This window comes from Lepidochelys olivacea, assembly GCF_965140295.1.
Source record: "Lepidochelys olivacea isolate rLepOli2 genome assembly, chromosome: 7".
In the NCBI taxonomy this organism is placed as follows: domain Eukaryota; kingdom Metazoa; phylum Chordata; order Testudines; family Cheloniidae; genus Lepidochelys; species Lepidochelys olivacea.
The window spans coordinates 94,831,917-94,859,425 of NC_140417.1; the positions used below are offsets into that span (position 1 = coordinate 94,831,917).

The 27,509-nt window shown below is 39.5% G+C and overlaps 1 protein-coding gene across 5 annotated transcripts in view; it reads left to right on the top strand.

Moving 5' to 3' along the window:
- Positions 1 to 27,509, top strand: part of CPEB3 (cytoplasmic polyadenylation element binding protein 3) — a 189,567-nt gene that overhangs the window by 53,954 nt on the left and 108,104 nt on the right. For all 5 annotated transcript variants that reach the window (XM_084633816.1, XM_084633817.1, XM_084633815.1 and 2 more), the window contains exon 4: positions 17,824 to 17,880. In XM_084633816.1, the coding sequence (XP_084489942.1) occupies positions 17,824 to 17,880 (57 nt within the window). The remainder of the gene's footprint in view (positions 1 to 17,823; positions 17,881 to 27,509) is intronic.

Consider the following 27,509-nt stretch of genomic DNA (forward strand, 5'->3'; position numbering starts at 1 on the left):
ACTTAAGTGTCTAGAGAGTATGCAGTTGAGTTATTTGCAATGGCACTGGCAATACAAGGAACTCATTCAGCTTTGCCCATTTTCCTGGTCACTAGGATTCCTGGTTCTTCTCCAGCGATAGTCAATGTTAGTCTTTCGGCACTATCTCCAGAGCATAGACTGTTTTTTTTTTTTATTTTTTTTTTTAAAAACAGGAGTACTTGTGGCACCTTAGAGACTAACTCTAAGGTGCCACAAGTACTCCTGTTCTTTTTGCAGATACTCAGCAACCTGGTTCTTTTTAGTGCACTTTTCTGGGGGGAAACTCAATAACCAATTCTGATGAGGCTGGACTCAGATGGAGTCCCTGATACTCTGTTCTGTGAGTTTTCCAAATCTGCCTGGTGTGGGCTTATAGGCCCTCAGGCGCAGCTCTTGGATCAGGAGTGTGTCAATATCCTGGGCTCTTTACTCCCTTGGGCTCCAAGGGGTGTTCTCAGCTTCTCCAGCCTCTTGGAGCGCCTCATTTCAGGCCCCTTCCCTTGCCCTCCCTCTAGCCCAGTGACTAGCTGGCCACACTGATAATTTTCCTTTGCAACCATCAGGATCTGGGGATCCTCACTTTCTGCACCTCCCAAGTCAGTTAAGGTGTCATTTTCCAGTCACTTCTTGTGCCACCTGACCAGTTCCAACATCTGTGGCCTTGTCCCCTCTTTTGGCCAATATTCCTAACCACCTGTCATATTCAGAGGAGGAAGAAGGGGAAAGGACTTGGAACAACCTTTTTTATGGTGAGCAAAAGGGGATTTCTTCAGCCTCAAAACTTCTAAGCATATATGTGTGACAGACTTGCAAATATCCTATAATATCCACAACAAATATTATAGCATTAAAATAAACCTTATTGAATTAGTTAATACCTTTCAAGGTACATTGTATTAAAATGCAATTATGTATGTGCTGTTGTGGCACTGTGTGTATGTTCTTCAGTATAGAGGCGTGATCCTAATGAACGTCCTCCATTACCAGCTGTGATAGGGTCAGGCCAGATGGCTACAGGAGAGTGATAGAAGGTAGATACATTAGCCCTAGATTAAGCAGGTCTCTTTTCCCTGAGTAAGATAATGGACTGTTCCTGAACAATCAGGAAGTTGCTGGAACCAATTATGGCAGGCAGGCTAATTAGGACACCTGAAACCAGTTAAGAAGCTACTAGAATAAATTAGGACAGGCAGGCTAATAAGGGCACCTGGTTTAAAAGGGACCTCACTTCAGTTAGTGAGGCACATGCGAGGAGCTGGGAGCAAGAGGGTGCAAGGAGCTGAGAGTGAGAGGGTGTGCTGCTGGAGGACTAAGGAGTACAAACGCTATCTAGCATCAGGAGGAAGGTCCTGTGGTGAGGGTAAAGAAGTTGTTGGGAGGAGGCCATGGGGAAGTAGCCGTTGCACAGCTGTTACAAGAAACGCTGTAGACAGCAGTGATCCAAAGGGCCCTGGGCTTGAACCTGGAGTAGAGGGCGGGCCCGGGTTTTCACCCCCCCCCCCATCCTGCCAACTCCCTTTTGGATACAGGAGGAGTTGTCCTCGACTCTGAGTCCCACCAGAGGGGAAGGTCCCTGCAGGGATTGTTCTCCTTCAGTTTCCCCATGCTGGCCAGTGATGAGGTTAGCTGAGTGAACAGCAGGTTTGAGCCACTAGCAAAAGTGGCCAAACTGAGGGCTGCCTTGAATCTCTGAGGTGAGCAAATCTGCCAATAAGCACAGGACCCACCAAGGCAGAGGAGGAACTTTGTCGCACAGCCTTTGAAGTCCCGCTCGGAGGAGGTATGCATATACTAGTTCAAACTGGATTCTCCAGAGACAAAGAAGACTTTTGGATAAATAGCTTTAGTTTATACTGACTGAAGGCTGCCTTCCTGATCCAGCAAATGGACAGGATCCCTGGTCCACAGAGGACCCCAGTGCTTAGGGGAGGATTGGAAGGATTTGGCCTGCTGAGGCCTCATAAGACAATGTACTTGTCCTGAGCTGAAGCTCTGATGGACTTGTAACCACAAGGATGCCCTTAGGGTGGTGTATTAAAACACTGCATTTCCCAGAGCCAGTATGAAAGTTGGGAGGAATTCTGCTGAGCTTATTAGCATACATGTAGGTTCTTTTATTGTTTTTTAATGTTTTCTCTGTAATGCTTTTTACCTTAAGAATAAAGTTGGCTTGCTTAGGAACTGCTACGTGGTACCTTATGTTTGTAGCAATTGGACTGTTGCCTGCCTCTGAAGAGAAAGTAAGCAGGTGTCCTGTCTGTGCTGGAAAGGACACAATGAAGGCAGGGGAACTGTCCAGTCTGGGAATACCACAGTCAGAAGGGAGAGAGACTTGCGTCTCAGTCTGAAAGGAGAAACAGTTGGGGAGCTGAAAGCCAAGAGAGTACCCTTACTGAACCACTGAGAGGAAATTTGCAGCTGCAGTTTCTCTGAACTGTGACAATATAGTCACTGTTTCTCTTTCACAACCACTTTCAGGAAATTTCAGGGGCTATTACAACATATGTCCAAGGGACCTGGATTTGGAAAGTTCATTTGACCAGGAAAAGATAAACTGGGAGTTTGACATCTGAAAGTCCCAAAGGAAAAGGAAACTCTCTCCCTATTAATGATGATCTACTGGACATGGCTAAGGACATCTGGTTGATATTAGCCTTGTTCAGAGCCAGATGTAAGAGGGTAGACTGCCTTTATCAGGTGCCAGGATAGAGGGGGCAATATATCCTAACCTGCTCTTCTTCTAGCTAGCTCATTAATGGTGCCGGAGCTGATGAAAGGAGGAGAGGTTCTAAGACAAGTTTGGGCTCTCCTATCAGACCAGGATGCCAGAAAGATTGGCGTTTGGATGAGGAAAGGGTACTTTAGGTACCTCCGTAGTCAAATTCTGTCATGGGCAAGATACCAATTTAATCTAATGGGCCATCTTCTTGAGGAGCGGATAAAGGAGCTGGTGACTCAGGAGCATGTAGTATCCACCCACATCCTCTGGGCAGTTGAAGTTGCTTCAGACTATTCATGGCATCAGCTATTTCTTTCAAATTATACTTTTGCCTCTTTTTGAATTAGGCCTTTCATCTAAAGCTTAGTCTTATGTGAGACCTCCTGTTCAAGAGGGAAGAGTCTTTTCAGCCTCAAGATGGGCAAGATGCTGGAGAAAATGGAAGGACATCAATTCCACAGCTAGGTCTTTCTGACTCTTCCAACAAGGTCAGAGAGAGGCATCCTCTTGTGGTGTCATTCTCAGGCTTCCAGCCTCAATTCATGAAGATATCACCTCAAAAACCTCAGAAGAGGCAATAGTAAGCAACTGTGATGAGGCAGCTGAACAGTGATGGCTCAGCAGAGTGGTGTGCTGAATCTGCTACAGTGTTGCTGGTTTTTTCCTCTGTTGTGCTCAGGAAAATGCAAAGTCATCAGCAGGAGATTCTGTGGCAATTCAGAGGAGAGTTAGAAAAGTGGGTCACAGAAGGAGGATGTCTGGCCCCTAGGAAAAGTGTGGCATATGAAAGCAAGTTGAATGACATTGAGACCCTTAGGTGCTAGAAGCATACAGCCTTAGCAGATGAAGCACCTACAGTGCATGCCTCAGTGCACCAATTGTACACTAGTTACTGGGGACTTGCAAGACAAAGTTTGGTACTGCAGCACATTAGAGACCTTACAAAAGATCTACAATTACACATTTAATTACCATAAAGTGCTGGGCACAAGAGATGCTGGGCTTGAATAAACTGTTTTGCTCTTCCTCATGTTGCCTCTTATCCTGTTTTAGTGATCCTCCCCAGGCAAAATTGCTCAGAGCAACGATAAGCTCTGTTAAATATATGGGCCTTGGAAGAAGTGCCTGAGCTATACAGAAGAAAAGCTCACAGGCACCAAGAGGTATGTTCCTCAAGTATAAATATGCAGAAACAACACACTCAAATCATAGTTAAGATGGGTTTTACTGTTTGTGAAAACTTAGAAAATAGTGTACATGCTATTTCTTTTTCCCTATTGCCACTTAGCACATCTTTGTAAGATAAATATTTGCTGAGCAGTTTCCCATATACCTATGTTAGTCTGTGATTGTTTGGGACTCTGACTACATATACATCAGATACTCAGAGGCAAGATGTTTTCCAAGCATACTTTAATAACTTCGAATGTCCTCCCTTTCATCTAAATTTTCAGTGCTATATCACATTAATCTTGCCTTGTGCATTTAATTCTATGTTTGCAATGGTAATAGAGAGACGTACCTGTTTTTAAAAGGCTTACTGGGTTAGTGGAGACTAAGATAGGACAGTGTTCTCCTTTGCCTCCATATACAATAGGACCCATGTAAACTAGCAAACTATAAACTTTTTCTCTTATCAGATCTTTATTCTCCTTCCTGTTATGTTGTGTTATTTCAGTCAATAAAAATATTTTAAAGTTTTAATGTTTTATAATTGGAAGTTCTTCTATACAAAGATATATTTTTCTATGGATGAAAACTTTATTTCTTATTAGAAATCTATTTAGAAGCCAAAAATAAATGACTGATCTCCTTTAAAAACAAGTGTGATTTGAATACATTTTTAAAGGCCATGTTGTGGTATCTTAGCTTCCCGTATTTGAAACGTAGTCAAGAATAACACTGGAGAATAAATCTCTGTAGTTGGTATGGCAACTAGTACAATTCTATCTAATTATTGTAAATTGTACATTTAACTGCTATTCTCGTTCCATCCATATACAAATATATTAAAAGCAACAATATTACTTTTCTAGTCCTTATAGTGATTCCATAGGGGTCAGATGTACAACTGCTACAATTATTTAAGTTGTTTAGTTTATCCAGGCTATATTGTTAATTAATCTCATAGGTTTTGTGAGTATAGTGGCATCTGTCGCAGAAGGGACAGTCAATTTTCCATCCTACTCTTCAGTTAATTGCTGGCTTTTACCTTGAAGCCCACTTTCTGTTCTAATTCTTTGGAGAATGCTTTGGCAAAGAAATGTGAGTCTTATGGTATGACCGAAGGAAGATGAAAGGGAATGAGAGAGGATCATATATTTGTGTTCTCTCAATCTGCAGCTAAACTTCATTTATGTTGCACTAAATTTCACAATTCCCCATTCAAGTGAAATGAATGTTCCTAAATTTGTTTTACGTTGGAATATCAGCTCTAAAAATAGCATTCAGTTGTCAATTCTTCACAACACTTGCTGTAGAAAAACTAGTTGCAGCATACTATCCACTTCTTAATGTTTCATTCCCTTGACACACCCTACCAGTGCCTTTCCTGTAAATATTGATGAAGAAGAGACACTGAGGAAAAAATGAAAAAACAGAGGCTAGTTCAGTAGTTTGTTCAAAGAGAAACAAAATACATGAGTCCTCTAATTTGTGCACTAGGCTAAAGGACTTTTTTTTTCTTTTTCTACCTGTGTGTGGACACCTATTGCCATCCTCGATCAAACCAAATGGTCTATCTAGTCCAGTATCTCGACTCTTGACAATTGTACCAGAAGATTTAGAGTAAGTTGCAACAAACCACATAGTAGAAGACTATGGAATAACCTGCCCACAAGAGAAAATTTTTCCTATTCTCATCATATAGTTGTCTGGTTCTGCACTAAAGCATGAAGGTTTATAACCCTCTTCTTAAGTTTGATTTTTATTTATTTTTTTATCTAATGTAACTGCCATGAGCATGTTTACCACTTAATTGCCTACATCCAGTGTATCTGTTCTTTGACATGTTTCCCTAGATGCTGAGTCTTTTTTATTTTTTTTTTCTTTAACTTAGGTTGGGGATGCAGATATTTAACTGATACTTTTTAAAATCTTCCCTGCTACATCCTCTCATTGATTTATGGCTTCATGTGCATCTGCAGCTCTAATAACTCCATTTTATCCTTCCTACTTTAAAACTCAGCATCTTATAAAGAAAATTGTTCAATATTTTAAAAAAGATTTATGGGGGAGGTTAATTTGTCTCTAGTAAGGTTATAAATTTGCCCTCTTTCAACTTTGAATAAAAGAAGCTTAACCAAGGTGTCTAACACAGTGTTGATGCTACACAAAAGATACGTACATAGAGGGTGGAGGGGAAGACTTGCCTATCTCCTTTGACTGAAGCCATAATTCCTGTTTTATTTTCCTGTTCAGTAGGATTTATTGTAAAATTGATGTAGTAGATACAATAATATTATGAAAACTGACCATTAATGAGCTAAATATACTTCTTCTGCTTGAAGATCCTCATCTATTACATGTGGCATCTATATAACAGCAGCATGAGTATTTTGGCTGTGAGGAATATGTGGTTTGTTAATAAATATTTTATTGCTCTCTCTTGCTGCTGGCTTTCACTACTCAGTAACAGCATATCTTTTTGTCTATTCAATGAAAGTTAGAAGAACTTACTCAATAACAAGCTTAAACTGTCTCGGCCTCCGCTTCTTCACATTAATACAAACTAGTTTCATAACTGGTGGTTGTCAGACATGTGCAGTGAGAAAATGATCACATACCATGACAACTATGATGAATAGATCCTCATGTCTGGTTGTGGTAAACAGTAGTCTCCATGTTCTGTGAGCACACATTAGGTTGACACATTGTAGATTAGAAATAGGTGCTTAAATTATAGTTGCTTCTTGATACTTTTAAAACTTGGAAGCATCCAAATGGAGTTGAATTTTTTGTAAGCCTCTAAAATGTTTGTTATGGAAATACAGCAGACCCTGAACTATAGCACTGCTGCTGTTACTGTTGTAATTCTTTTGCCCAGTATGTTGGTACAGTGCAATGTAAGTATTAATTTTGTATAGATTGAATAAGCAACAATGTGCTGAAAATCTGGCTGCCCTTATTCCTAGTCTTATACATTACTGGTTATTGTATAACTGGAGAGTATCCTTGAAAAGATGCAATTATTAAAATAAATAAAAAATTCCCTTCTCTGCTGGAAACATGTGGAGTCATTAATCTAAATCCAGTCAGCTGAGGTCACATGCACAGATTTATGTAGGTGATTTCTTAACCTTTAGGTCTTTCTGCAATCTAACCTGTTTTGTTTTGTTTTGTTATGAATGTTAGTTGAGAATGGACTTTTGATTTTTGAAAGATTTTTTTTCTATTTTAAGCCATGATATTTTCCCCTTTGTTTCCTAGAAGACATAGGATACATGGTTTTGAAATCAAAACATGGCATGGCTGCCTATATTTTAATTACTGTCTTGATTTCTGGGTGGAGAGGGAGAATTACTTATGTGCCTGTTGGAGCTTTGAGGAGTCCTTCCTTCTACCTTCAAAGCACTCTCCTATAGTTATCATTCTTCCAGCTGAAAAACTGGTTTTGAAAGGTATCTGCTCAGGTTCTCAATTTCATCCTGCTAAAAGGATAAAAGCACTCTCCATGGCTGAGTGCCACTTCTATATTACTCCCAACCATTGCTTCTCTGGTGAGCAGTTGATTTTGGAACTGGAAATCAAATCAAAGTTTTAAATATGGCTTTGCAGAGCACTACTACTAAGTGACATGGCTTCTGATTTCAAATTGCATGGACTCCAAGTAAACAATAAGCAACTCTCATTAGGATGGGATAAAATATGTTCTTGTTTAGGCAATTGTAAACTAAAAAAATTACTAGTTTTAATCAAGAAGAACAGGTGGCACATAGCTTTCATTACCAAAACTTTTTCTTATCTAACACTGTCCTAAGAAGGTGTACAATGCAAACATATTTAGGACACTTTTATAGTATTGGCAACTACATTAATCACTACTATGTAATACAAATGTTGAAGCTTTCAAGATAAATTTAGCATTGGTCATGAAATTTAATTTTAGCCGCCATCATTTTTATCCATTCCTTCTGAATGTAATGTATTACAACATTAATTGAATACATATATAATATTACTAACTTTCTTGAACAAAGTGAATTGATGCATATGAGGCTGTGTTTTATGAATGTAAGGAATTCTACATTTTACGACTCTTAAAGTGTGCAGATCCATTTTACAGTACTATCCAAACGTGATGTTGAAACTGATGTGATAGCCTGCTGCCAGTCTTAATTTGTAACTAGTGCGACTATTGTGTCCTCTTATAATTTGTAACTAGTATCAAAAATTACTCTGAGAGCTATGCTGGCAGGGGTTCTTACTCCTGTTAGGATAACCTAAGCTGGCAGGTCAAAGAGTAGGGATCAAACAAAATGCAGTCCTTTCTTCCTCAAGGTTGGGGGTTGAGTGATGAGCCAACAACCTGTGCTCATTTTGTCTTTAAAGGTTAAAATACAGAAATAAAGCAAGATAGCCATTCCAACAAACATCATGCAAAAGTAATGGACTCTTGCTTAATAGGAATTATGAGTCTTGGTGAAAGCTGCCAAGACTCTGAGAAGTTTTTTACTAAAGGTAAAACAAACTATGAAAGTATGTTTCTGGAACATGAGGCCAATGGCTCTAACACCAAACCTATGCAGGTGATGGAAGAAATGGATGAATATAATCTCCAGAGCCTTGGAATAAGCAACTGTTGATTCCAGGAGCTGAAAAAAAGCAATTCAAAAATGAAAATAGTCTTAATATATGCAGGGATTCAAAACGGTTGTCACTTTGAAGGAGTAGCTTTAATTAAGACTTGCAAAGCAGAAAAATCACTTATACACTGGGGCCTAATTAACAGCTGATCTCTCAAAACTTTATTTCAAACACAATAAATGAAAATGGCAATATTATACTGAAATGGAAACTCCACAGCATAAAGGGTATGTCTACAGTATGAAATTATTCTATTTGAATTTTCGGAAGCTATTTTATACATTCGGTCTTGTGTGTCCCCACTAAAGCATGTGAATTCGGCAGAGTGCATCCACAGTACCAAGGCTAGCATCAAATGTCAGAGCAGTGCACTATGGGTAGCTATCCCACAGTTCCTGCAGTCCCCGCTGCCCACTGGAATTCTGGGTTAAACTCCCAGTGCATGATGGGGCAAAAACATTCTCGCGGGTGTTTCTGGGTGTGTTGTCAGTTGCTCTTCCCTTCATGAAAGCTAGGGCAGACAATTGTTTCGCGCCTTTTTGATGCGCAGACTGTGCACCGCTGCTCTCCTGCTACTATGAATCCACCTCTCATCTTCCTATGTAATCTCTACTATCTACTCTTTCTCTTCCTCATCGAACGCTTCCGCTGCCAACTCTGCTTGCCATCGTGAACAGAGCAGCACAGCTTCTGCCGCCAACTCTGCTCTCCTGCTATTGCTGCGCTTCTGAGCTTCTCCATGTTGTCTGTCCTGGGCTCCCACCTCCGTGAAAGCTACAGAAGACAACCATTTCCCGCCTTTTTTTTTTTTTTTTGGCTACCATGAACCGAACAGCTCCTCTTCTGCTGCCATTCTGCTCTCCTACGTTTCGCACCCTTTTTCCAGGATTACCCATGCAGGCGCCATAGCCATGGAGCCCGATCAGATCTCTGCTGCAGTTTTGACCATTGTAAATACCTCGCACGTTATCCAGCAGTATGTGCAGTACCTGCAAAACCGGGCAAGGAAGCGACGACAGCGCAATTATGATAGTGATGAGGACATGGACACAGACGTTCCTAGAAGCACGGCATGTGGCAATTGGGAGATCATGGTGGTGTTGGGCCAGGTTCATGCTGTGGAATGCCGATTCTGGGCCCCGCAAACTAGCACAGACTCGTGGTACCACATAGTGTTGCAGAAATGGGATGATTCCCAGTGGCTGAGAAACTTTCATATGCGTAGGGCCACTTTCATGGAACTTTCTGACTTGCTGTCCCCTGCCCTGAAGCACAAAGACACCAAAATGAGAGCAGTCCTCACAGTTCAGAAGTAAGTGGCCATAGCCCTGTGGAAGCTTGCAATGCCCGACAGCTACCGGTCAGTCGGGAATCAGTTTGGAGTGGGCACATCTACTGTGGGGGCTGCTATGATGCAAGTGACCAGCTGCTATCAAGGGTGGTGACTTTGGGAAATGTGCAGACCATTGTGGATGGCTTTAATGCGCTGGGGTCCCCTAACTGCGGTGGGGCGATAGGGATATGTGTTCCATTTATCTTGGCCCCAGAACACTGGGGCGGCCAGTACATAAACTGCAAGGGGTACTTTTCCATGGTGCTGCAAGCACTGGTGGATCAGAAGGGACATTTCACAGACATCAGCGTGGGATGGCTGGGAAAAGTGCATGATGCTTGCATCTTCAGGAACTCTAGTCTGTTTGAACAGCTGCAGGAAGGGACTTACTTCCCAGACCAGAAAATTATTGTTGGGGATGTTGAAATGTCGACAGTTATCCTTGGGGACCCAGCCTACCCCTTAATGCCATGGCTCATGAAGCCGTACACAGGCACTCTGGACAGTAGAAAGGAACAGTTCAACTATAGGCTAAGCAAGTGCAGAACGGTGGTAGAATGTGCGTTTGGACGTTTGAAAGCGTGCTGGCGCAGTTTACTGACTTGGTTAGATCTCAGCACAACCAATATTCCAATTGTAATTGCTGCTTGTTATGTGTTCCACAATATCTGTGAGAGTAAGGGGGAGACATTTAGGTGGGGTGGGAGGTTGAGGCAACTCGCCTGGCAGCCAGTTTTGCACAGCCAGACAACAGGACGATTAGAAACTTTCTGTACAAGGTCTCATTTTGCCTCTTATACTGAAGTGCCTGCCACTTTAGTGTGAGTAAGCCATCACATGCGGCCAGGCAACAGAATTCAGCTTGCAGGCAGCCATGGTTAGCCCTAGGGGCACGCGGGGTTCTGCTTCTTCCGCATTCATTTCAATGCTTTCAAACTGCCGGGACCCCTTTCTCATAGCAAGCAATGCCTGGTGGGTTTGCCATATAAAAGGAAGGTCTGTGGGCTCTCTGGGATGATCACTTCACACAACACCCTCCCCCTTCTCCCCCCACCCCAGCCCGTGTGGCTCCAATGAGGCTCTGAGCGGGGATGAGCCCTTTAAACTGAACGCAACCAGCCCAGCACGGCTGGGTTTCCCCACACCGTGTGGCTCCAATCAAGCTCTCACTTACCAGAAGTGCTTTCTCCAGGGTCATGGTCCGGGAGCATGCCTTGGGAGTGGGGGGAGGCTATTGGCTCCAGCATTAAGAATAGTTCCTGGCTAGGGGGGAAAACTGATTCCCCACTTGCTACCTGTGCATTGTCCTCCTCCTCCCCCTCTTCGCCTTCCAAAAACTCATCCGCCTCGCTCCATGCTACTCCCTCTTTGCAGGTGTCCACGGACAGTGGTGGGGTAGTGGTGGCGTCACCCCCCATAATTGCATGCAGCTCACGGTAGAAGCGGCATGTATGGGGCTGTGACCCAGAGCGCCTGTTCACCTCCCTGGCTTTTTGGTACGCTTGTCTGAGCTCCTTGATTTTTGTACGACACTGCTTTGTGTCCCTGGAGTAGCCTCTTTCCATCATGGCCCTGGAGACTTTTGTGTCCGTATTTGCGTTTCTTATTTTTGGAACTTAGTTCTGCCATAACAGATTTGTCTCCCCAACATGCAATGAGATCCACTACTTCCCGTTTGGACCATGCTGGAGCACGTCTGCAAATCCGGGACTGTCTCTTGTGATGATGGACTCTGCGTGGTCGCCTGTGATGGTGGTGACCAAACAGGAACTTCAAAAGTTCCCGGGACTTTTACTGACTACCTGGCTAGTGCATTGGAGTTCAGAGTGTTGTCCAGAGCAGTCACAAGGGAGCATTCTGGGATAGGTCCCGGAGTCCAATATCGTCGAATTGCGTCCACAGTACCTGTAACCTGGAACTGCAATCTCGATTTTAGCGCTACTCCACTTGCCGAGTGGAGTACAGAAATTGGATTAAAGAGCCCTTTAAATCAAAAAAACTGGTTTGGTTGTGTGGAGAGAATCAGTTTTATTTTGAAGTAACTCGGCTAATTCTGAAATAACCGTGTAATGTAGACCAGGCCTAAGAAGGAAGCCAAACTTAACAGTCAGATCTACTTCCTGAGCAAATGCAAGAAACAAAACATCATCCCCAGAGGACTCACAGTCTATAACCTTGTGACCACTACAAACCTATAAAAATATATTATCTCACCCTCCTTGTGTCTTTCATATCCTGGGGCCATCATGACTACAATACCACTGAAAACAATATTTGCACCAACTGATAACTACGATGATGAAATTAAAAAGTTAGTTCTACATTTGCCTTCAAACTCTGACAATTTTCTCAAGCATGGCATCTGTTTAGTAATGGGGGACTTCAATGCCATGGGCGGGGGTGATAACAGAGAGGAGAAAGCAATGGGCAAGCATGGCTTTTGTTGCCAAAATCAGAATGGTGAAAGACTGATAGAACTGTGCTTAGTATCAAGGATCCTAATTGGCAGAACACTACTCCAATACAAAGTTGTCCATAAAGTAAAATGGAATTCCTTAGAGAAAGTAACCAGGAACCAGGCTGAGTCAACAGTGTGCTGGAAGAAAATTTAGATCTGCTGTCTGGGGTGTCACAGCATATAAAGGAGCTGATGTTAGAAGTGACCACAATTTGTGTGTCAAGATTGAAGATCAAACTTAAGAAAAACAAAACCACCAAAAGAGCCAGAAAACACAGCAAAAGCCTACTAGACAGGACATTTATAGTAGCAATTTCAAGTTGAACTGAAAAACAGATTTCAGATGGTACAAGACTTAGATCCATCACAGAAAGTCAACATTAATGTGTCATGGTGCTTTTTTCATGACAGTACTATAGATGCCAAGTTTTTCCCACACAAGCAAACATCAAGTCTGGTGTATTGAACTCTGAAATAAAAGAAACAAGTTAAAGCAAACATTAGCTCCTCAAAAAGACCTCCAGAAAAAAGCATCAGCAAAAATCTGTATGAAATAAAGGATGAAGCCATGTAAAGTAGCACAAGAAGAGATAAGAGGAAATACATAGACAACAATGTCAAAGAATCTGGAGTGCCTGCTGAAAGAGGTGGTGATAACACACTTTACCAACTCAACAAGGCTCTAAATGGCAAGTTTATACTAGCTTGGGGGACATGTTAAGGATAAACAAGGAAAGACTCTAACAGAAAAAGAGCAAAGGTTAATGGGCAAGCACACTAACTCCACAAGAGATTGTGAACGTTGTCAAAGAATTTAAATAGTCAAAATTAGACATTGTAACATCTCATATCACAAAGAAAGAAGTGAAAGACTCAATGAAAAAGTTTTAAAATCTGGGAAAGCTACAGACCAAATCACTTAGAGAAGTGTTGAAATCATGTGAGGATGAAATCATTGATAAAATCACTGAACTTTTCAGCAAAGCATGGGACTAGGAAAAGCCTCTAGAACAACGGAAAAATATCATTATACTGTCGTCAAATACCAGAGAAAGGTGACACAAGCAATTGCAATAACTGGTGAGGTGTTACTGCAGAAGGCTTTGCCTATCCCTGAAGGGAGTGTATCTTAAGCAGAAAAAAAAAAGAAGTAGTTGAAGCAAAGCTAAGGGAGGAGCAGGCTGGATTTTTACCTAGAAAATCATGTGACGACTAGATTTTCACCCTAAGAATAATCATCGAAAAGAGCATTAAATGACAGAAACAAGTATTTGACAGTATCCATCACAATTCACTCAGGAAGTGTTCTGGTGTGCCAACAAAAATATCAAGGCTTTATAGCAAGGTACAGCGTGCATGGTTAAAGTACATGCAGACTTGAGTGAATAGCGTAATATAGATACCGGTGTCAAAAAAAAGGATGCTTTCTCTCACCTCTCCTGTTTGGCATTGACTTCATTATGAGAAAAAGTATAGATGGATACCATGCAGATATTGCATGGTTCAGTAACAGTACGCTAGAAGATGATTTTGCTGCCATCTCTTCTAATTGCCATCTCAACCAACATGCAAGCAAAGACCAGAAGACCAGCATTGCAAGAAAAATTGGGTTAATAATTAGTTGTGAAAAAACAAATCTCGTGAGAAACCCAGCAAACCCCAACTCAAGTATTTGTTAGAAGGCAAAGGAATACAAGAGGTGAGTCAATTCACATACTTTGCTAGTGGAAGCTAGTAGAGATATCCAGAAGAAATATTATTTAGGAATTGGCGATAGCTGCATTCATCAGCTTAAAAAGATTTGTCCACTGAAAATCTACAACTTAAAGACCAAACTATGAATCTTCAATTCAAATGTTATTTCTACCTTAACGTATGGATGTGAAAGCTGGAAAAACACAAATGGTGTAGACAGATTTCTAAATGCGTTCAAAGGCAAATGCCTCAGGGAAATACTGAGAATAAATACATGGAATAAATTTATAACAAATGCCAAGATTCATCAGAGTTCAATCCTTATCTACATAGTTATCCAGAAAATAAGATGGAAATATCTGGGATGTGTCAAGTATGATGCCAGCGTGTCTGTCTGTCATGGCAGGAGTCCCTTTGGGCAGCTGGAGGAACATGGAAAAAGGGCCAATGGAAAGAATCCACGGTCCTTAGAAAGAGAAAACTTATGAGACAGAACACAGAGGACTTGCAAAGAGCATCCCAGAATAGATTGGGGTTGGGGGCGATGGGAGGAGCCTTTTTTGTGCCCTAAGCAATGTCACATGGCATGGGAAAGATTCAGAGATTGACAGTAAGCTTTTTGTAATGGAGACAGAGAATTTTTGCAGCCTAAATACACCAATTACAGATGTACTAGCAAAGCACATAATTGAAACTATGCAGATAAGATAAGTGTGAAACTAAGACTAGCAAACTGAAAATCGCAGGTGTGGCTTGAGTACAAATATTGGTTAAATAGTTTTCAGAAGACTTTTTTTATGTGACATGAATGAGACGTGAGTGTCCATGCCTAATTTTCAACTCCTCACATCTTTTGTTCCAGACTTCTCTTGCTAAATTTCTGTCTGTTGCTTTTAAAGTTAGTTACTAAGAGGAACTGTTTTGGCTAAAGGCATTCCATAGTGTTGACACTATAACTGAATATGTGGTAAAAAGAAAAGGAGTACTTGTGGCACCTTAGAGACTAACAAATTTATTTGAACATAAGCTTTCGTGAGCTACAGCTCAGTTTATGCTCAGATAAATTTGTTAGTCTCTAAGATGCCACAAGTACTCCTTTTCTTTTTGCGAATACAGACTATCACAGCTGCTACTCTGAAACCTGAATGTGTGGTATAATTCTTTTGGAGATCAAGTACTATATTTGCACTCCTAAAGTGATGGCTTTCCAAATCAATCATACCTACTTTTCAACACAATCTTCTCCTTGAAATATGTTCCTGGTTTGATGGCAGATTTACACAGAAGACTTGGGTATAAGATAAAATTAAGTACATAGCAAAAAATTAAAATTTTGTTGATGCTAAAATGCTTATGTGACACTTCATCTGCCTTTGGCCTACTATTTTTACATTGAGTAATTTGCCATGTAATATACTAATATATTCTGTGGTTAATGCAATACAATGTACACTCACTATTAGATACTTTTCAAAGCTGTACGGAATAGATTTCTATCTCTCCAGTGCTGATTAGATCACCCATATTTAATATGGTATTAATACAAGAGTGAATTTTCCAGTATTTTGCTGTTTATTAAGGCAATTAATTTATTATTTTTTGGGGCTGTGTGTGTCTTCAATGGCATGATGAGAACTTTCCCACAAGGTCACATGTATATACATGTTTCAGAGTAACAGCCGTATTAGTACTCCTTTTCTTTTTATGTATATACATGTATATCTCCTTGCATGTACAACCCTACATTTTTGCTACTCTTGACAGATAGTTGAAAAGAAAACTTAAAAATAGCAGGCCAAGGGCAGGTGACAAAATGTCATGCAGGCAGCACCTGGCACAGTGACTGCCTGAAAAACAAAACAAAAAACAGATGTCTCACACTTGATTTTATTTTTGTAGCTGGTTAAACAGCAGAATTTCAGCTTTGACAAAGAAAAAACAGTGGTATGGGGGAGAGAAACCCCAAACCTCCTGCATCAGGATTGGAATTTCTAGTTTCTTTATAACATTATCAGTTTTTTCAACTAAAAACATAATTGTAAAAATTAAATAATTGGTTTGCAGCACTAATAACTATAATTAATTCTTGTATTTGGCAGAGATTGGTATGTATGTAACATTTGTAACCTTGTACTGATTAATGTACTTAAAGGGTACTGCAATAACTTTGACAAGAATATAGAAGTATTTTTCATGTTCTTACACTAACTAAAATAATGGCTGTGTCAGTGTTTCCACAGCATCAGGTTAACATAAGAATACACTGTGAACTTTAGTAGATTGTCTCCAATTGGAGAGTCTGACGTAGTGTAATGCAGAGCTTCTAAGAAGTTTTGACTCAGGAATTTGGAAAATAAAGTGAAAATTCTGCGTTGCCACTCCCTACAAAAATAAAGTGAAGTGCCACTTCTTTCTTATACTATTGTGGTGTTCTGCAGCTTTATTTAGTGTAGCTTTTCCAAATTAATTTAAATGATAAATTATTAAAAATTTGTTTTTTCTTAAATGCTTAGTAAAGTCACAAGTGTCTTGAATCAGAATGTTGCATCTGTGCACTAAAAGTAGTAATTACAACAGGATAGTCTTCTGTGATTTCAGATGAAGTTTTTCATTTCTAGGTAGAAACTGAAAATATGAGAGAAGGAGAAACAGACAGATTGTCCTCCATTCTTCGTTCCGCGTAAACTTTTTAAAAACAGAGTGAGGTTTTAATTTATTGGGTAGGAGTGGGGAGGGACACCTATAATAAAGAAACTAGTTGGATATATTGTTCCTTTAACAGAGTAGGTCTTGAGCTCTGTTTCAAATCCTAATATGTCAGGTTTTCTCTACAACCAGGCAATAAATACTAGCCTTTTACCTAGCTCTTCCTGACTTAATCACAATTCTAAGGGCAAAATCATATAACATGGACTGAACTATAATACTCTTAAATAGTCAAGAGTCAATTAGTAAAGTTGATTATAAATGGATGTAATTACTTTGCTATTCCTGATTTCTTTTTTTCTCTTCCACGTAGCATGGAAAAAGATCACATAATAGCTTTCAGTTGGCTGGGATTTTTGGTTCAGAAAGTCCTATAATAAAGTTTTCAGTGTTCTTTCCCTAGGACATGTTTTAATATTTCATTAATCAGATAATCTCTAAGTGAAGATTAATCTTCATCTTAACAGAAGTAAAGCTAACTTCTGTTTCTTGCTCTTTGAGGTCAAGGTTGACTTTTTGTGGATCCTCTCTCTATGGGGACAAAGTATCACTACTTTGATTTTTTCCTTCCAATCTCTAGCGACTGGAATATGCAGAGAACAACTCAGTATTGTGTGGAAACTATCATGGAAAAACACTGAACTCCTTGTTGGCATTGAAATTTTGTGGGGTTTCCAAAATGATTTGGTCACTTATGCTACTTACTTCGAAGGCTAACCTAAAAGATGCAGTTTTAGTGAAGTGGAAGTACAAGCTTGAGTGATGAAGTTCTGTCTCTTGTATAAAGCATAAGGCAAATTGAGAGAGTTCTTAAAAAATCATTATTGCTGTCTGCTTTATTCTTCCAGTTTTGTTGCTTGATCTTCAGTATTTTAACTTTTTATACTTCCATTTTATATATTGTATATTTTAAATGTACGTTCACTTAGATGTTCATTCTGGCAGACTGAAATTACAAATAACATGACCTGTTGTAATGGTAGTATTGAACTTTGGAATTCATTCAGTTTCAAAATAAGATACTGAATTTTAGCCTTTTTGTGTGGGTGATGTGCTATTAATAAATAACTTCTGTTTACTTTGTAGGGCGGATGGGAATAAACTTCCATCATCCAGGAACAGATAATATTATGGCTCTTAACAGTAAGTAGTTTGTCTATAACAAATTTTTGACATGAGAAATATTTTTTTACAATATGTTCTTATACTTTATATGTGTAATATTTAGATTTAATGTACATATGTGTGTGTGTGTGTGTATTTGTAGAGAGGAGAGGTCAAATAAAATGTGGAGTGTGTATTTAATCATAACTTATTGTTGAATCAATCGGAACTTAAATTTGTGGATATTACATTATAATCACTCAGTTAATACAGATTTTCTTAGTATGATCGATAATGAACACTTATTTTACATCTGCTGTGTGTACTTTATTGGACACATGGTAATGTCTATTACAGTTAAGGTTGTACAACTGTTTCCATTATAGTCTCCTGTTTTCATGTGTTCAAATCCTGCTGAATTTTTCTATGTTTGGCCTCTGACTCAAGGTGTTATTTTATTTTGGTGTGGCATCCCCACCGAATTGCTTCAAAGTTTCTTTAATTAAGGTTCCAAGAGGATGAAAACATTATTTTCCGAATAAAAAAAAACAACACCTCCACTTAAATAAGGCTGTACTGAATGTTTTGAAATTCAAATTCTGAATAATGGAATGGAGCTGGTTAGTCTTCATTTGAGAACTAGTGCTTTGGTTTGGTTTAGAAAAGAAAAAGGTTAAGATTAGTTATGACAGATTACAAATTTTAGTTGTGAATGGGTGCAATACTAATGTTAAATCTATAAGTGGAAACTTCAGAAGAAACTGTTAAAATCTGATATGAAAGTTATTTGGATTCTAAGGAGAACGTGGTATCGTATATCATAAAAAGTAGTGGAAAGTGCTAGTAGCCACCAAAGTGTATTGTAGAGCTGAGCATGTGAATACTTACTCAATCATCTGATCACAGGGAAATACTTACAGTAATTGCTTGTGGTTATTTTTAAACATGCACTGAAGAGGTAAAACAACCTGGATCCTGTTAGGGAAAATATGGAGTTCTGCTTTATCACATATCTGCAACCTGGAATGAAGGGCCACTGTATATGGAAATGTAAAACAAACTTTTCCAAGCTTCTTATAGTCCAAGGTGAAGCCCTTGTGTGACATACATATACAAGGAAATAGTTTTATTTTTGAGGTGCAAATCTTTTCCAAAAGCATTGTGTTAGAACAACATGAAATTACTGATCTATTTTGTAGCAATTGTGATTTTTCTACTATATCTTGTAGAGCATTTTTGGCTCTTGCTCTGAGTCCGCCACGTTCTTCCAATCTACAACCTGTGTCGCTGAAGTTTCCAGATCTTTTGGGGCTCTTCCAAATGATACACTTTTTTTTTGAAATGTGCTATGATACAAACTTAAAAAGTAGGTTTTATTTGGTTCATAGAACTTAATACGAGTTTTTACTTTTTAGTAAGTAGCCATTTGGAGTTTTTTAAATCAAACTTCTTACTTTAAAGCCAGTTTTTATAGATCCAACAAAAATTTCTGTTGTGTGCTCTTTTTTGTTGGTTTTTCAACAATTGATTATTAAATGGATTTTTCTAGAGTTGTCATCATAGGTAGCTGCTTGTGTGCAATATTTTGGCATAAGGCACATAAACGGTTGTGAAAGGAATAGTCATGTTTAATTGAACAGAAATTCTCAATATGACTAAAACCACTATTGAGAGACTGCTCAAATGTGTAGAGGGGAGGGAACAATCTGAAAACCCTGCTGCTGTGCTTTGACATGAATACTGGTCTTGGGGAGCTTGTGTGTTAATTGTTTTTAACTTAGGCATTTCAATGCACTGATTGCAGTCTTCTGTGTGATAGCATTATAATTGTGATGGTGCAAGTATTAATTTTAGTTGGATATTTGCTTTTTATAAATAATGTAAATATGAATACAGGATAAATTCCTGTAAAATAGTGGTCACTGAAGTGAGTGTTCTGTATAAACGTTAGTTCCCAAATGGAACAGTGTCAAGGTTCCTTCCCCACTCTGAACTCTAGGGTACAGATGTGGGGACCTGCATGAAAACCCCCTAAGCTTATTTTTACCAGCTTAGGTTAAAACTTCCCCAAGGTACAAACTATTTTACCTTTTGCCCTTGGACTTCATTTTGCTGCCACCACCAAGCGTCTAACAAATATATAAATGGGAAAGAGCCTGCTTGGAAACGTCTTTCCCCCAAAATCCTCCCCAAATCCTACACCCCTTTTCCTGGGGAAAGCTTGATAAAAATCCTCACCAATTTGCATAGGTGAACACGGACCCAAACCCTTGGATCTTAAGAACAATGAAAAAAGCAATCAGGTTCTTAAAAGAAGAATTTTAATTGAAGAAAAAGTAGAAGAATCACCTCTATAAAATCAGGATGGTAAATACCTTACTGGGTAATCAGATTCAAAACATAGAGAATCCCTCTAGGCAAAACTTTAAGTTACAAAAAGACACAAAAACAAGAATATACATTCCATTCAGCACAGCTTATTTTCTCAGCCATTTAAACAAAACAGAATCTAACGCATATCTAACTAGATTATTTACTAAGTTCTAAGACTCCATTCCTGTTCTGTTCCCAGCAAAAGCCTCACACACAGAGAGAACCTTTGTTTCTCCCTCCCCTCTCCCACTTTGAAAGTATCTTGTCTCCTCATTGGTCATTTTGGTCAGGTGCCAGGGAGGTTATCCTAGCTTCTTTACCCTTTACAGGTGAAAGGGTTTTTCCTCTGGCCAGGAGGGATTTAAAGGTGTTTACCCTTTCCTTTATATTTATGACAAACAGCAATAAATATCATTGTGCTTTTTATGCAAACTCTTCCTTTCTAAGTAGTTGAATATATTCTACTTTTATAATTATCCATAGAAATTGGTAAGCTGCTTCTTCAGAAAAGAAACATGCTGTCCTTCTTTATTTTTTTTTTTTTTAAGTAGATGGGAAATACAAGTATAATACTACTTACATCATACTGAATCCCTTTGAGTGTTGGTGTTCTACAGTATGTGTCATGTTCTACTGATTTTACTAATGATAATTCAAGTTCAAGCCCAGTTTAAACATACATAAACAGGATATATAATCCAGTTGGATGGTCTAAGCATACTAAATAGAATAATTATCATACACATTTTTATTATGTAAATTGTAGAATTGTTGAAAATTCAGCAGTACATACAAACTTTCATAAACAAAGACTTGGAAATATTTATAAAACATATAAATTACTTTTGCAAAATAAGTGAAGAAGTATATTTCCTTCACCTGAGTCTTGTTTCTTTGGATTAAATTCACCACAAACTCAAAAGCTTGCAGAAGGTCCCCAAACTATGCTTAAATCCCATGTTAAGAACTAGATTGGGGTGTAAATGGTTGGGGTGGCCTTTGTAAGCCCTCTGCACTGAGGTAAATGTAAGCATAAAACTTTTTTTTTGTTTTCTTTAACTTTGAAATGAATTTTATGATTTGTTGTTACGTCTATTTAATGTGTTTGTTTTACTGTTAACTGCAGATATCTAATCTAAGCATTCCTGACAAATATAGAACTCTATTTCTATTTGTTTAGTCACATATGATAAACTATGCTACTGCTGTAAGGTGTATCATGAATAAATAGTCCACGTAGAAACATCCCTATCCCCCTGCCAAAATAATCTCACTTTGAATCAGAGAACTCCCCAATGGAGATTTCAGTTGAACTGTCTCGGGGGATAATTGGACAATGAACACAGTTTCTTAAGTCCACTATGATGATCAATTTTAAACATAATTTATGTACAATCTCATACCGGCTCCTTGAGTCAAAAACTCACCCAGTAACTTCTATTTATAGTGTTTAGCCAGGCATTCAAATCTGAAAGTGCTCATGGATAGATTTGGAAAAATAATGACTGCTGTGAGGTAATGAGCGGGTAATACCATTCCTCTGTGGGATGGAGTAAGGATATAAACATTCCTTATCAAAGCAGCCAAAAATGGCCAGGACCATCCTTGAGCAGAGTTTTGAAGGGGATTGTACTATCACTAGCATCTTAAGCCATGTCTACACTAAGAGTGCTTTATCAATATAGGTATACTGTGTCAGTTAGGAATCCTACCTTTTCTTGCCCCTCACCAACATAGTTATGCCAGCAGAGAGAGAGAGAGAGAGTCTGGACCTGACCTTAGTACAAGATTAGTTATTAGTGGACAGAATCAACAAATGTTCTATTGAGGGCGCAGGGAAGGAGAGTGTGCTGGTGTTCAGGAACAGTAATAAGTATGAGATAAAAGGGGAGGTAGCTTAAAGTTAAATGATCATGAATGCTTTTCTTATCCTGGCTTTTGGTGGCATTCAGCACATCTATTATAGTGGCATGGCAGCCCAGCTATATTTAAGGTTACATCATGACATCGGTTTAAAGGTCGACATTTGGATTGGGAAAATCTGTATTTTACTAGCGCGAAAGGTGGAGGCGTGGCGGCTACTTGATTCTGGGGCAGGTTACTTTGATGTGTCTAAAGAGACACGGTGTGTAGGTTTGGACAGTGCAGTTACCTTGACCACTGACAGAAAAAGTGTGTGTGCTGCAAGGGTTTTCAGTGTTTGGATTCTGATTGATTCCTGGATCATGAGATTGCAGAAGTTTGTTGGAGAGCAAGTTGCACACCATGACCTGGGGATGTCTTATTTGGCTATGTATGCAAATTGAGGGAAATAAATACAATTGCTAAATGACTACTAATTCCTGCCAATAATCTATCTTTTCCATTCAACAAACTGGGAAATTCAGTGGAAAAATCATAGTAACGCAGAGGTAAGCTTGCTTGTTGGGATATCATCCTCTTACAGAATGTTGAGTTGAGCAAAACTAAAACTTCTGAATACCAGGAAATACATAGGCACAGTCCTCTAAAGCACTTGCCAAACCTTCCCATCTTGGTCCACAAACTTTATAAGTGTACCCTCTATGCCATTATCTAAAGCATCGATGAAGACATTGAACAGAATCTTACCCAGAACTGATCCCTGCGGGACCCCCCTCCGTTACGCCCTTCCAGTACGACTGTGAACCACTGATGATTACTCTCTGGGAATGGTTTTCCAACCAGTTATGCACACACCTTATAGTAGCTCCATCTAAGTTGTATTTCCCTTGTTTGTTTAGGAGAAGGTCATGCAAGACCGTATCGGAAGCCTTACTAGAGTCAAGCTATACCACATCTACCGCTTCCCCCCTATTCACAAGGCTTGTTACCCTGTCAAAGAAAGCTGTCAGGTTAGTTTGACAAGATTCGTTCTTGTCAAATCCTGGCTGACTGTTACTTATCACCTTATTATCTTCTAGATGTTTGCTAATTGATTGCTTAATTATTTGCTCCATTATCTTTCCAGGTACAAAAGTTAAGCTGACTGGTCTGTACTTCCCTGGGTTGTCCTTATTTCCCTTTTTATAGATTGGCATTATATTTGCCCTTTTCCAGTCTTCTGGAATCTCTTCCGTCTTCCATGACTTTTCAAAGATAATCACTCCAGGCAGGAGAGCATCTAGAGTATAGCCATACACCAAGAGAAAGCTGCTATAAGTGCTTGCCAAGATATACAATCAGGAATAGGCATTTCAAAATTATGCAGGTGTTTTACAGGGGATTATAGCTTCTGGTCTCTCTGACCCCTGGGTAGTGGAGTGCACAGCTGTGACGAGAGGGGTCACTGTCAGGAATCATGGGACAGCAGCTGAAGTGTTAGGGTTGATATAGGTCAGGTGTCTACACTCGCAGTGCATATGCAGTGTCTAATTCACACAGTACCTCAACCATGGCTCAGCACCATTCATGGGGGTGATGTTACTACAGCGAAATAACAGGGTACTGATGTTGGGAGAAGACAAGTTTGAATGTATACACATGCACAAATAAAGTCAATGCAAGTCAGCTTGCATCAACCTAACTTCGTAATGTAGACCAGGTCAGAGATCCTATCCTTGGAGCATAGCTTCAAAGGGCAGGGTTTTTGCATAACCAGAGCTGGGGAACTTGCATTCATGTTCCCCTAGATAGTTCCCAGGAAATCCACTTCACCCATATTGTCCAAGAAGTCCATTCTTGTCTGGCACATTGATGAATATAGTCCTCTGATCATCCAGGCCTTACATAATATCTTCCCCCTAGAGAAGTTACATATAATCCCGGCTCACAATAATACATAAACTTTTCATTTAGTACACTGAACCTCAAAGATACTTAAACTTAATTCAATAAGGTTTTTCAAGGCTATTTCAGGAAACTGCCATATTTGTCTCACTATGCTTTCCACCCTCTTATGTGGAAGAGGGAAGAGGTGTATGTGTACCTTCAGGATGCAGTATGCATTATTTCTATGCAGAATTGTGTAGGTAATGTTGGTAGCAGGCAATAGGACTTTTATTACAAAAGATATTGTCAGCAGTGAGGTGAAACATTGAAAGGATTCTAATGCTTTAATGATGGTTAAGTGAAAGTGTAGGTTGAAATAGTATCTTGTGAGTAGGTGTAAGGGAGTTGTAAAAGGTTGTGAAGTGGCTCTTGAATTGTGTATGCGTAGTGTTCTTTCTGGGTAGTCAGTTAAGTATTTGTGTGACTGGATCTGGAACATCCTGAGTCTGACAGTGTCAATGGCCAGTGCAAGTCTGTATACATTTTGAGGCATTGCTTGAAGAGGGAGGCATGGGCAGCCTTTTTTCTTTTTGTCCTTTAATACTTTTAGATGGAATCCTGTGAGTGACAGTGTAAGGAAGTGAAGAGCTTGTACACATCAGCAACTGTGGGCTTGGCAGACTAAAGATGTGTATTAACGTGGTGTATTGGAGCATTGCTGAACGAGGGAAAAGTTAAGGTTGCATGGTCAACCTTAACTGTGTATTTCCTGGTTTTCAGACGTTTGAGTTTTGCTCAGTTAAACATTCTGCAAGGGCAGGATGTACCACCAAGTAACCTTAACTCTACCTTAATGTAGCTTTTTAACCATTTGATTTTATATTTATTCTTACAAATTAATGTATATTCTGGTAGTGCCCAAAGGCCCCAATCAAGATTAGGGCCCCATTGTGCTATACAGATACACAGGGAGACACAGCCAGTCCCAAAGAAATTACTATCTTGTATAGTAAGGGAGTAATCCATGTGAACTGAAAACTTTTATTAAATCTGTCAGTCATTTTTTAAAGTCTGTAAATTTGTGAACAGCTGGCCGGCGACAAAAGCATCTTTCTCTTAATGATAGGATACTGTACAGTTCTAGTGATACATAGGGCTAAATTTTCAGAGGCATCAGCCTCTCCTGATATTTTTCTCAAAGATTTGTGTGCACAGAAAGGACTTAATGATTACCTGATTTAAATAGGCTGCTTTTTAAATACTTGGTCCTTCAAATTCTCATGTTCTTAGAATTAAGATATATTTGTTTTGCAGCCTCTTCTATTGAAATATGAGCCTTGACCACTAGACAATTTTAATAGTGCATTTTCATTTCCATAGTTCTTTCCCACGTGCTTTGTTAAAATGTTTCATACTATTTCATTTTCATTCCTGAGACTTAAACGGAATACAAATTTTTGCCAGTTTTTCATTCCTTCTCTTTGCTGTGTTAGAATATTAACCTATATGAAAGTGTGTGGGCATGGAAACAGAAAGATGACTTCTGGCATACAAAATAAGATTCGAAAACCTGTTCGTTTTAACATTAAGATTGTGATTTAAACTAATGAAAGTCAGGAAGTATAGGGTGGATGCTCAAAACTCCATATTTAACACACCAGTTGTGTTTTTGTATTGCAAGGATCTCTGAATAAAATCTTTGGAACCATATCAGCTCTGATATAAGTGGATACAACTTGCACTGAAGTCAGGGATGAGTTTTATGAAAATACAACTTCTATGAAAATATAGATTGTATTAAGTAGTTGGTTTATGTAAGTGCAGCTAAATGGCAGAGTTCAAGCCAGTAAAGCACTCATTAAGATAGAGGATCACATTTTAACTACATTTTAAAGAGCATAATATGAGGCAAGGTGGAAGTATCATTTTATAAAAGGAAGGCACTTTAAGGAGACCACTTCTACTGGTTATGCCATACATTTGGCAGTGCAGTGCAGTGGCTCTTGATACACTTTTATGAAATGAACAGAAGCCAGGGATGATGAGTGCCTGTGTGCTGGAAGTTGGTTGCACCCTCAGGCCATGTCTACACTTATTGGGGATGGATGCTGCTGCGATTGATGCAGCGGGGTTGATTTAGTGTGTCTAGTGAAGACCCACTACATCAACCGCAGAGTGCTCTCCAGTACACTCCACCGGAATGAGAAGATTAAGGTAAGTTGACGGGAGAGCATCTTCTGTCAACGCAGCGCAGTGTAAACACCGCAGTAAGTCGACCTAAACTATGTCGACTCCAGCTACCTTATTTACATAGCTGGAGTAGCGTAACTTAGGTCGACTTACCGCAGTAATGTAGACAAGGCGTTAGATGGCCCAGTAGCAAAGTCATGGGATGGTGCTGCCACTAAGTGACTTACACTTACAGGGGTAGTGGGGTTGTGGAAAGAGGAAGTAGAGATGACAAGAGAAGAGGATTAATGAGGTTTTCAATCCCAGACCTGGTGGTAGGAAGGAAGTGGTCTGGAGCTCCTTCCATTGGGGGAAAAATGGATAAACTTGGAGGCATAAAAAACCAAAAATAATTGAAAGTATATCTCCCGCTTCTGTCTCTCTCCTCCCTTCTCCCCTCCTCCCCTCAGTTTTCCTCTGTTAGATCATGGTCTATGCCTTTCCTATTTCTTGTACATTTCCAGATGCTTGATTGACTCTTACTGAGGGCAGTGTCTCCTGTCAGTGACGACAGAGGCCCGTTTTCTAGTACAATGGGATTTCTTAATCTTTCTGTTTATTTTTCCCCATTCCATCTCATAATCCTATCTTTTTTCCCATTTGTTTTCCCAGTCCTTCTCTCCCTGCCTTACGTCTCCCTTTAAATTAGCATTCCTCTCATCTCTTCAATCCTGTATACAGCATAGGAGTACCATCTGCTTTTGCAGCACTTCTGCTCAGGGCTCCCAAGGCTTTGTGTTCGTAGGGAGTGAAGCTCCAGGCTGGGCAGGGTCAGATTCAGTAGTTTGGTAGCAGTGTGAGGAGAATTCCCATACGGTTGCCTGTTAGGTGTGGACTGGAACTTTACCTCAAAACCAAAAAAATGTACAGTGGGGAAGGGAAGGCTTTAAGACTCTTGGTCACTGGCTTTATGCCATCCGGCATGCTTGCAAAATGAAGGTGTCTGCTTGTAACTGCACAGTTCATATATTAAAACTGAATAGTAAAAAAAATACTTTTGCAATTCATATCCTGATGGAGTACTTAAAGGGATACCTTCCTGTGGTATTGGAATCAAACAGCAACAGGGAACTGCTAGGTCCTAGGTGCTACTGTAGTACAAACAATTATTATTATTAATAATGAGGAAAAAAACACATGAGGAGGAGAGCTGAAGAGATGTCCAGAAAACTTTGCAGCTGTCCAAAAGAGGACTCCTAAAACTAGAAACAAATACCAACTAGAGCCAGGTTGGATCCGTGAGAAGACCCTCTGCTTCCAATATTCAGACCAATATAGTTTATAGTAATAGAAAATTTATTGTCATGCATGAACATGATTTAACAACAGCAGGACTA